This window comes from Lissotriton vulgaris, chromosome 10 (genome assembly GCF_964263255.1).
Source record: "Lissotriton vulgaris chromosome 10, aLisVul1.2, whole genome shotgun sequence".
Classification (NCBI taxonomy): Eukaryota; Metazoa; Chordata; class Amphibia; order Caudata; family Salamandridae; genus Lissotriton; species Lissotriton vulgaris.
The window spans coordinates 446,671,763-446,683,913 of NC_141698.1; the positions used below are offsets into that span (position 1 = coordinate 446,671,763).

A 12,151-nucleotide genomic window follows, 5' to 3' on the forward strand; every position below is an offset into this window, starting at 1 on the left:
AGCGTCTAGGATCGACACCCCTCCGGCGTCGTCTCGACCACGATCGATGTCGAGGAGGAAGAGCCCTCCGCCGGCGTCATCAAGGCGACATTTGACGTCGAGGAGCAGAGCCCCTTCATCTGGATGTGCACGGCGGCGTTCGCCTACCTCAGTGAGGTCTAGAGAAGGATCGGTGGTTCTGGTACTGGTACCAGAATCTGCTTCACTCCTTTCTTCCTCTCATTCTTCCAGACGTTCTTCTACGAGGTCAGCCTCTCCAGAATCCACCAGACCTGCTCATAAGTCTCCACCACAGCACAGGGAGGATTCCCCTGCTGTGCAGTTGTCTCCGAGATGGCTCCTCCGCCTGCATAACTGGAGCAAGGATACTGGGGCGACACAGCGGATGCAAGAATATACCAGTCCCATCCATAGGTCACCTCTACAAAGATTGGTGCAGGAAGTGGACAGATCGCGTTCCCCCAGACGTGAGGAACGCACGGGCAGGTCACGGGAGCGAAGACCTAGTTCCCATCGCAGAAGAAGAAGGACACCGTCGTGGTCTTCCTCTTCCACACGATCATCGAAGAGGGATTATTCCCCTGCCCTATCGGACAGCCCTGTATCGAGAGTGTCTCTGATAGATGACATCAACACCTACCATGATGTGCTTTAGGGAAGGGCTCAGAAGCTCAACATTGAAATGTCTGTCCCTCAGGTGGCGACAACGGTGATCTTTGAAACGCTGCATCAGAGGGCCGCGTCTCGTCCATTGCTTCCCTTGGTTCTTGGGCTTCTGGAACCCGTGATGGACATCTTCCTGACGCCAGCTACGATCAAGGCCGCACCGGCTCACATCCAAAAGAAATACAAGACGGCTTCCTCAGACCCTGTCTTTTTGAAGACAGATCCGCCTGCGGACTCAGTGATCATTGCGGCAGCGAGGAAAACTCACGCTGTGGCTGCGTCTTTGTCGGTTCCTTCCATTAAGGAAAGCAGGTCCCAGGACTCTTGGGGGCGTAAGGTTTGCAGTTCAGCAGCTTCATCACTAAAAGTCTCCAGTGCGGCAGCCTTGTTAGGTCGATATGACAGGGCCTTGTGGGACTCCCTGGACCGCTTCAAAGTGAAGCTGCCAAAAGAGGATCAGAAGGACTTCGAGGAGATCATCACTGAGGGGTCACTTGTTGCCAACCAAGTGATCAGTACAGCAGCGGACGGCGCTACTCTATCGGCGCATTCTTATGCCCATGGGGTTTGCGCCAGGAGGTCCTCCTGGTTGAGGCTGACAGCACTCAAGCCTGATGCTCAACAAAGAATCCTAAATCTCCCATTTTCTGGCTCATCTCTGTTTGGCACCCATACAGATGAGGAAATGGGCAGGATGAAGGTGGAACTCGATACTCTCAAAGCCGTGGGTTTGGAGAAAAAGAAGGAGTACAAAAAGCTATACAGGCCCAACCAGCGCAAGCTTACTGTGCATGTCATGGTCAACTTTTGATCACTAACATTTCGTCCACTGGCTGCAAACTCCTCTCTTTAGTTGGCTATGCAGGGATTAAGTGACCCATCAAAAGACTATTTTAAAGCAGAAGAATGGGAAATGGGTCCACATTAATGCTTCTCTACCTGAAGCCAAGGGATCCCGTTAATGTGTCACACAAGAACTGTCATAATTATAATAATGTATTACTAAATTGTGTCATTAAATATACTAGCAGAATCATTTTTCTGTAATTATCGGCCCTGAAAGCGGAGTAAAGGTGAGATTGAGGCAAGCATTTTCAGTTTCCTAGAGGATCCAATTTTTCTGATGCCCATTCCAACATTTACTTTCTACAGCGTTTCCTTCTTGACACTTCTACTAGTTTTACTTGCATTTTCTTCCCTGTCATACCTGTGTCATAAATACCTCTCTATATTGTGTTTATTCTCTCTTGTGACTGTGTTTTGTAACCATCCTCTCTCTCTTTGTAGTCTGTATTTTGTTTTGTATCTTTGTTCCTTGCGCCCATTTTCTTCGTGTTTTTGCCTCTTATCCCCATTCTACCATATTTCTGACAGTTCTAATATTTCTTCTTTCTTGCAAGTACTGCTGTGAGGAAACTCCCGTTTGAAACAAGACCACTTTATATTTGATCTTATTGATTAGTTAGGTTTCGTTGCTTGTGGGAACCGTTTTATGCTTGATATGATGCATCCATGTCTTTCCTGTAATGAAACTGGTGAAGAGCTCTGTTGTGTCCTACATTTCAGTCTGGTGTCACTTTTTTTGTTGAATTGGTTTTTTCTGTGCTTTCGGCCTTGTCGATTTTCCAACTTTTGTGTGCTTTTCTGCTTTATATGTTCTCTCACTTGCATATTAGCACGGTTTTGCCATTTCCTTCTCAAGGTTTTGCCATTTCATTCTTGTTCAATATTTCTTTTCTTCTATCAATTTTGTAATGTGCCTTTGTGTATGTTCTTTCTCAACCCGTTTGTCTTTTTGCAAAATCTGGGCTTATTCCAGCCTCATGCTTACCTCGCCTCTTCACACCATCACCATTCTGCTTAAATCTTTCTCCTTCTCTCACAGGTTGCACCGAGCGGTTTCCAGTTCTTAGCAATAATCAAGAAGAGATGAGGGCCACGCTAAGCACATTTGTGAATGTCAACTGTTCCTGTGGCTTCTCCCAGTTCTACATACAAGGTCAGTTAGAAACAAGTCCCTCTGTAGTGGATATATTGCCTCCAATTTTCAAGGCTCTCACTATTGCATCATTCATTCGGTGGTATGTGGCTAAAACAGTATGTTCGAGGCATGTGGGCTGCTGAATTCATATCTGTGCATAGATCGCCGCCTAGTGTTGGGTCCGGATGATTGCACATTGTTGTCCTGGAAGAGTCTTCGAAGTATCACGAGATAGGTGGCTCCTTCCCTGGACTACAGTGCGCATGGGCATCCTCTCCATCCCCAGATTGTTTTTTTCCGCCATTGGGTTCGGATGTACTTTCTCAATTCCAGTTCGGAAACTTTGTATTAACTCTTTACTAAGGCCAAAAGGCCTTCGAAGCGTCGGTATTGTCTCATTCGGTGCCTGTTTCTTCTCCAGTTCTTCGAACCGGACGTCGGAAGCAGTTTTTCGCTTTCGACGCCAAAGGCCCAGACTACGACGACGATGGATCGGAGCCCGTTCAAACGATGCCCCATCTGCAATTCGAAATACCCCCACATTGATGTGCACCCAGTGTGCAATAAATGTTTATCCCCCGAGCACGACGAGGTCAGCTGTATGGCCTGCTCGAAGTTCCGCTCCAAGAAGACGCTTCGAGTTCGACGCGCAGCAAGACAGTCAGCGCAAAAGTCGGCGCCCGAGCCGGTCAACATCTTCGAGGCCGGTGACGAAGAAAGCGCCGAAGAAGAAGATCCTGACGAGCAGTCGGAACCGGCTTCGGAGCATGACTCCAACTTCGAGGTGGACGAGCAAGATGAGGAATACGTCCACGAAGAAGACGTCGTCGAGGTAGGGGACGACGAGGGGGCCATCGGAGCCGTCGATGACGACTCCAGTGATGAGCCAGGCCCAACCGCAGTAGCGGGCCTACTACAGACAATACGCTCCCTACGGCTCAGGTCGAGGCATCGCCGAAAGGCCTTAGCCAAGATCTTCCTTTACATTCTATAGCCCCGCGTCAAAGCTAGGCTAAGAATACTTCCAAGGAGCCATCGGTCGATTCTTCAAAATCGAAACCGAAACCTACAGAGCCAAAATCGAAACCGAAACTACTTAAAGTGGTCGTCGGATCGACGTCGACGCTAGTCAAGTCAAAGACTATCGACGACCCTTCGGCGTCGAAAGGGGCCGTCGCCCCGAAGACTGGAGCGTCAAAGCAGAGCTCTACCGTCAAGCACGTCACCTCGACGCAGTCGGCGTCGACGCACAAACATAGCGACAAGACCAAAGGCCTCCAGACCAATAAGGCTGTCGAGCCGAAGATTTCAGCGCTCAAACCGCTACTAAGCAAACAACTCGAGTCGAAAACCAAAGCCGACCCGAAACAGCAAGTGACATCGACGCCCAAGGCCGTGCATGCTACGCACCGGGAGCTCGAGTCGACGCAATCAAGCAAACGTACTACTGAGTCGCCGAAGCGGCTCGGATCGACCACTACGGCAAGCTCCAAAAAGGTCGGCCACCCTCCGATTAAATTCGGTCTGCCGCCAACGGCTCGAGCCAAGCATCTCGAACACCACAAAGGCACCGATCCTTCCAAAACGTTGTCTGCGCCTTCGAAGCCCACCCCTGAAGGGGTTGTGTTCCAAGAACCCTCGTACGACAACCAGTCGAAACTCTTCATCGACTCGGAATCGGGCAGGCTTACCATCCATAAACGGAAGATTGCACCTGAACATCCCTTGGAGGCTTATAAAATCCCTCTTAAACGGAAGAAAGACTCGGCCACCTCACCAGTTCTCTTTGAACACGTTCAGAACTATTTACAACAGATGGCATATTCTCCAGCACAAAGCGAGGAGGACATGGGTGATGAATATGGTCAGGCGGCCTTCACTTATCACGCTGACACTGATCAGGAGGAACCTCAGCAATGGTCTGATGCTGTAGATCAAACTGTAGATCCTGATGATCCACAAGCTGCACCGGACGCTCAATCCTACAATGTAAAAACCTCACCTACTGAAGACACGGCGGCGTTTAATGCTTTGATAGAAAGGGCAGCCCTCAACCATGACATGGAAATTCACGCAGACCCTGTGGAAGAAGATTTCTTATTTGACACTTTCTCCACCTCTGAAAGATCCACAAAGACTTTGCCTATGCTAAAAGGGGTCCTCAAGCATGCTGCGGACATTTTCAAAGAGCCCACAAAAGCAAGGGTTATCAACCCAAGGATTGAAAAAAAATATAGGCCTGCTCCAGTGGACCCCACCTACATCAAAGGCCAACTCCCATTGGACTCCCTCGTAGTGGCCAATGCTCGCAAGAGGGCAAACTGGTGGTGACGCTCCTCCTCCGGACAAAGAATCAAAGATCTTGGAGGCGTCAGGAAAGCGAGTGGCAGCACAGGCTGCTAATATTTGGAGGATTTCAAATTCACAGGCCCTATTGGCTAGATACGATACGGCTCACTACGACACACTAGAACAGTTGTTGCAACACCTGCCTGATGTTTACAAAGAGGGAGCAGAAATGATCATACAGGAGGGGAAGTTAATTTCTAATGCATCCATCAAATGCGCACTGGATGCGGCAGTTAGGGCCATTAACACTAGTGTAATGTTAAGACGTCACGCATGGCTACGCATCTCTGGGTTCAAACCCGAGATTCAAACAACTTTGCTCAACCAGCCGGTTAACCCAGACTTCCTTTTTGGTCCCGAGGTAGACGCAACCCTCGAAAAAATAAAAAACGACACTGAGACAGCAAAATCCATGGGGGCTCTTCAGTCACAGCAGTTTCGGGGCAGTTCCTTTCGTCGCTCCGGTAATAGGGGACCCTCTAGAGGACATGCTTTACCGCAAGCCCAGTACACCAAAGGGAGCACGCAATCCACCTATACAAAGAATACCAGGGGTGGATACCGTGGGAACAGCGCCAAGGGCAGAGGACGTGGCAATAACAATGCCAGATCCTCCGCTCCCAACAAACAGTGATGCCTTGTCACTGCCCCCCGACCATCTAACACCTGTCGGGGGAAGACTCCAGCAGTTCCTGCCAGTCTGGGAAGGCATTACCACGGACAGGTGGGTGAGACAACTTATCCAATACGGCTATTGTCTAGAACTAACCTCCACCCCCCCCAACATAGCCCAAGGCACCGTCCTATGTCCGCAGAGCACATACAGGTACAGGAGTGTACTCTCTGTACTTCTTAATCCCAAAAAAGGACGGTTCCCTGCGGCCCATTCTAGACCTCAGACCCCTCAACCAATACATACTGTCAGAACACTTTCATATGTTAACCTTACAACAGGTCCTGCCATTGCTCAGTCAGGCCGACTTCCTAGCGACCCTGGACCTCAAGGATGCATATTTCCACATTCCCATTCACCCAAGTCACAAGAAATATCTCAGGTTCACCATCAACAATCAGCATTACCAATTCAAGGTCCTGCCTTTCGGGGTCACCACTGCCCCCAGAGTGTTCACCAAGTGCTTAGCGACTGTGGCTGCGCACCTTCGAAGACAACACATTCATGTCTATCCCTACCTGGACGACTGGCTTGTTCAAGCAAAGTCGGCCCAGCAGTGTGCCAGCCACATGTCACGCACAATTCACCTCCTTCACAGTCTAGGGTTCTCACTCAACTACGCAAAGTCGCACCTGCAGCCCGCCAATGTGCAACAGTACCTAGGGGCAACATTGAACACTCTGACGGCAACAGCGCAGCCGAATTCTGCAGAGTCAACCGCATGCAGCTGCTCATTCGGAGGTTCAGGCCTCAACAATCGCTCCCAGCGCAGGTGTTCATGCAGCTGATCGGTATGATGGCCTCCTGCATATTCATAGTCCCGCACGCGAGGCTGCACATGCGTCCCCTTCAAGAAGGCTTAGCACGACAGTGGAACCAGGCTCATGGGCATCTAAAAGACCTAGTGTTGGTGACCGGTCGTGCATACAACTCTCTGCATTGGTGGAATCCACAAAACCTTTGCAGGGGACGACCGTTCCAAGAGCCTGTCCCACAGATAGTGCTAACGACGGACGCATCTCTCCAGGGTTGGGCAGCCCATGTCCTCCATTACACTGTGCAGGGACTATGGACGGCACAACAGCAGAAGATGCATATCAATCTTTTGGAGCTGATGACAATCTTCATGGCACTGAAAGCGTTCAAGTTGCACCTGTGCAACAAGGTCGTGTTGATCCGGACGGGCAACATGACTTCCATGTATTACATCCAGAAACAGGGAGGCACACACTCCCCGCAGCTGTCTCACCTAGCCCAGAGCATGTGGAAGTGGGCCATTCAGAGGAACATCTTCCTCATGGCAGAACATCTCCCAGGCATAGACAACCAGATGGCGGACCTGCTCAGCAGGCACAGTCATCAGATGCACGAGTGGGAAATTCACCCCTCGGTGCTCCAACCATTCTTCCAGCAGTGGGGTCATCCAGAGATCGACCTCTTCGCCACAAAAGAGAACGCAAAATGCCAAAGCTTCGCCGCCAGGTTCCCACACCCGCAGTCTCAGGGCAATGCGATATGGATGAACTGGTCAGGCAGATTTGCGTACGCTTTTCCCCCAGCCCCACTCATACCGCTGGTGGCGCGCAAACTGCAGCAGCACTCCATGACGCTCATCCTGGTTGCTCCAACGTGGGCACGGCAAGCTTGGTACACCACGTTCCTGGAACTTTCAGTGGTGCCTCACCAACGGCTGCGCCTCATTCCCAGCCTCCTCACTCAGAGCCGTGGAGACATTCAGCACCCAGATCCGCAACAGTTGAGCCTAGCAATTTGGCTCCTAAGGTCATAGAGTTTGGCTACCTCAATTTGCCCCCTGAGTGTATGAACATCATCAAAGAGGCAAGGAGACCTACAACTAGTGCGTGCTATGCAGCCAAATGGAAACGTTTTGTCATATACTGTTCCAACAATGACATTAATCCGCTAGATGCGTCCACGCAAAACATCATATGTTACTTGCTGCACCTATTTCAATGCAATCTAGTGTATAGTTCCATTAGGATACATTTGGCTGCCATGGCCGCTTATCTTCAAAACAGGCAGCATCTTTCCCTCTTCAGAGTGCCTGCCATTAAAGCCTTCTTGGAAGGCCTAAAAGAATAATCCCTCCCGACACCCTCCTTCGCCTGTCTGGAATCTTAACATCGTTCTCACCAGGCTCATGGGGCCCCACTTTGAGCCTCTTCATTCTTGTGAGATACAGTTTCTTACATGGAAAGTGGCTTTTCTAATAGCCATCACATCGCTACGAAGAGTCAGTGAGCTTCAAGCCCTGACAATTCAAGAGCCCTACTTACAAATTCATGCTAATAGGGTAGTGCTGCGCACCAACCCCAAGTTCATGCCAAAGGTAATCTCGCAGTTCCACATTAATCAAAACATAGAACAGCCAGTTTTCTTTCCAAACCCAGATTCAGTGGCAGACAGAGCACTGCACACCTTAGATGTTAAAAGAGCTCTCCTGTATTACATCGACAGGACAAAAGACTTTAGAAAGACTAAACAACTGTTTGTTGCCTTCTCTCCACAACACAAAGGCAACCCTATTTCCAAATCAGGTATAGCCAGATGGATTGTTAAATGCATACAAATCTGTTATCAAAAGGCTAAACGCACTTTAACAGTTCCCCAAGAGCGCATTCCACACGCAAGCTAGGGGCATCCATGGCTTTCCTAGGGAACATTCCTCTAGAGGATATATGTAGAGCAGCCACATGGACCACCATACATACATACATTTATTTATTTATTTATTTAGAGGTTTTATATAGCGCTGACTGGACCCAGGGGTATCGGAGCGCTTTACATCTTTGAGACAAGAAGGTCAGTAAGACATGGGTCATACATAGCATAAGTGAGTATAAACAACATATAAGTCTCCGCCAGACATATTTCAAAATGATAAATATGGGAAATAAGAACACCGAAAAGTGGGAGATGTGATAATCAAAAATAACCAGGCATACATTGAAAAGAGAGCCGGAAAATTGCAGAGGAGGATAGGGAGGTTGGTGGTCAGATTGGGTTTGTAAGGACGAGAGGAGGAGGGGCAGAAATGAGGGCAGACAGAGGACAAGGGAGGGGGGGGAGAGTGCAGGGAGGAGTGAAGGTGGTAAACAGGGAGGTGGAAGTGACAAGGAGGAAGGGCGAAGTAAGGCTGAAAAGAAGGGAGGGCGGATGTATCTGAGGTCGGACAGATGTGGCCAGTGGAAGATAGCAGATATGGATTATGGTCCCCAATATTTATTGAGGAGATGTAGTTTGAGTTCTTTTTTGAAGCAAGGGTAGGAAGGGTTGCAACGAAGGTCAGTTGGAAGGGCATTCCAAATGCATGGAGCGTTGCCGGAAAAGGACTGGGACTGGGTGGTTTTCTTTTTTTGAAGGGGGGGGGGGATAAGAAGTAAGGTGTTTGTGCTTCTCAAGGAACGGGAGCAACCGGCTTTTGTGAGTTTGTTAGCGAGGTAGGTCGGTGTATTCTGATGGAGAATTTTGTGTGTAATGCAGGCTGTTTTGTACGTGGATCTACCTTCAATGGGGAGCCATTTAAGGATTTTAAGGGTAGGGGAGATGTGGTCGAATCGCTTGCAGTCTGAGGTAAGCCTAGCTGCAAGGTACAGCACAGATTTAAGCGGTGCGAGGTGGATCTTGGGAATTCCGGTGAGAATGGCATTGCCATAGTCGTTGCGAGAAAGAACAAGGGATTGGACTGCTAGTTTGAAATCATCGATCGGGATGAAGGGCTTGATTTTCTTAAGGTGGCGGAGAGTGAAGAGGGCTCCTTTGGCAGAATTATTGATGTGTGTCTTGAGGGTTAGGAGGTCGTCAAGTGAGATACCTAGTGATTTGACTGAGGAGGATAAAGATAAGGAGCAGTTGAGGGCATTAAGGTCAGAGATCCAATTCTGAATAGGGAGCTGGTTGTTTTTAGGGGAAAAAAGAATTATTTCAGTTTTTTTAGGGTTGAGTTTGAGGTGGTTAGTGTGGAACCAGGCTTGAATCTTGATGAGGGTGTTGTTGAGGTGAAGGATGTCAGCATGGGTTTTAATATTATAATAGAGTTGGGTGTCATCGGCATAGAGATGGTAGTTGATCCCGGCTTGTTTAAGAATGAGTGTGAGGGGTTCCATGAAAAGGTTAAAGAGAGAGGGAGAGAGGATGGATACTTGCGGAACTCCTAAGGAGATGGAGGTAGGGTTAGATAGGCAATTTTGGATTTTGATTTGTTGAGAACGGTGTTGTAGGTATGAAACAAACCATTTGTGTGTCATACCATTTAGGCCGAATCGATCTCTAAGAACATTGAGTAGAGTAGAGTGGTTAACAGTATCAAACGCTGCAGAGAGATCAAGGAGGATCAGAAGGCTAGATTCACCATTGTCGAGTGAGTGGTGGATGTCATCAACAATGTTTAGCATGGCAGTTTCAGTGCTGCATCCTTTCCTAAAGCCAGATTGGAAGGGGTCTAGTAAGTTAAAGTGTTCAATGTGTCTCTCTAGTTGGAGAAGAACACATTTTTCCAGGGCTTTAGAAAGAAGGGGAAGGTTGGAGATGGGACGAAGGTTATTGAGGTCGTTTGGGTCAGCCAAAGGATTTTTGATAATGGGGGTGATTTGGCCTAGTTGCAATGAGTTGGGGACACAACCGGTGGCAAGGGAGCTGTTGATAATAGAGGTTCAGGTAGGGGTGATGATATGTTTGAGGTTTTGGACAAGTTTGGAGGGAAGAGGGTCTTTGGTGTGGGAGGAAGGCTTGAGTTTGGAAATTATGTTAAAGACGTCTCTTTCCGTGACTGGCTGGAAGTTAAGCCAAGCGGCATTATTTTTAGTAAGAGAGTTAGGATGATTGGAGTCCAGGAAATTGGGGGGCAAGGAGCGGTAAGGGAGATCAGAGTTATGATGGGCCGTAGAGGGTGTAGGGGGAGTTCTGATGAAGGGTGGGATATTAAGAGAGGTGTTTGGATTGGTGGTAGGGATCGCAGTAGAGAGGAAGGATTGCTCAATTAGTTTAATTTTGTCTGAAAAAAGAGAGCTATTTCTTCACATCTAGTCTTCGAGGCCAGTGGGACAGGGGGAGCGGAAGCAGTTTGATTGCGCACAATGTTGAATAGTTCTCTTGGCCTATTCTGAGCTCGATCTAGTTGTGATCTGAGGAAGGAAGATGTGTTTTTTGTAGGACGATCTAGCAAGTCTGAGGCTGGCCAGGTTAGAAGGAGAGGGGTGCTGTCTCCATAATCTTTCAGTCAGTCTGAGTCTACGTCTTTCAATGTTTAGGTCTGTGTTAAACCATGATTTGGAGGGTATATTTCTTTGTTTTTTGAGTTTGAGTGGTGCTAGAAGGTCAAGGGTAGCAGTGACAGCTTTGTTATATTGTTCGGTTAGTTCATTCGTGTTGAGGGAAGGAGGGATAGCGAGAAGCTGGGCCTGAAGTTTGGATTCAAGTAAGTCGGGAGGGATATGACTAAGATTTCTGATCAGTTTCATGGGTTTAATAGTTTTGGACGGAGGGGTGGAGGCAGAGTTGTTCATGGAGAACAGGATAAGGGGATGGTCGGACCAGTCAATGGGAATGATGTTAGATAGGAGGGCTAGATCTTTGCTGGTAATAATAGCGTTGAGGGTGGCTCCTTTGGAATGGGTTGGTGACTGACAGATTTGTTTGAGGTCATTAATTTCGAGAAGGTCATACAGGAGGTAGATTGAGGGATCTTTAGTATCATTCCAATGGAGGTTAAAGTCTCCCAGGAAGATGTTTTTAGACTTGGAAATTGAGGATTGCGTAAGAAGGTTAGATAGCTCGTCGATGAATGGGTAGTGATTTCCAGGCGGATTATATATATTGTGAAGGCGGATGGGGGGGGGGGGGGGGGGGGGGGGTGGGGGAATCCTGTATTTTGAGTTCGGCTACAAGGTATTCAAAGGAGGTATATTCGGCGTCATTGATAAGGGAGAGCTGTAGTTCGTCTTTGAAGATGATAGCTACACCACCGCCTTTTCGGATGGGTCTATCTTTCCTAATGATTGAGTAGCCCAGGGGTGAGAGTAGGTCAAGAATGCTAGTAGAGTGTTCATTAAGCCAGGATTCTGCAAGGAACGCGATGTCGATGGATTCGCTAAGGATGGTTTCAGAGATTTCTATGGCATGTCGGGCAGCGGAGAGGCAGTTAACAAGCATGCAGGTGAGGGGTTTGGGAGTGGGTTTGGGAGATGGGAGGGTATGAATGGAGGGGAGATGAGGAGGGGGTCTAGGTGAGACAGGTGAAGGGGGAGTACGACTGGTTCTCAATATGACGGGGATGCTTGAGAAGGTGGGAGGAGTGTACATGGTTGGTGAGTAAGGAGGGTAGGAATTTTGAAGGTCGGAAATCTCCTGGTGAGAGAGGGTGCAAGTGGTGCGGAGTGGTCTTTGAGCCCGGCAAAGCAAGGGATTTGTTTTCCACGTTTTAGATGCGGTGGGGTTTATTAGACTAGGGCTGGCGGTGTTTT

General features: G+C 48.6%; 1 protein-coding gene across 1 annotated transcript in view; it reads left to right on the forward strand.

The window, feature by feature from the left end:
• The window catches only part of LOC147685381 (uncharacterized), a 354,664-nt gene that overhangs the window by 286,532 nt on the left and 55,981 nt on the right, over positions 1–12,151 (forward strand). Inside the window, exon 11 of the mRNA XM_086941295.1 lies at positions 2,552–2,665. Within this exon, the coding sequence (XP_086797421.1) occupies positions 2,552–2,665 (114 nt within the window). The remainder of the gene's footprint in view (positions 1–2,551; positions 2,666–12,151) is intronic.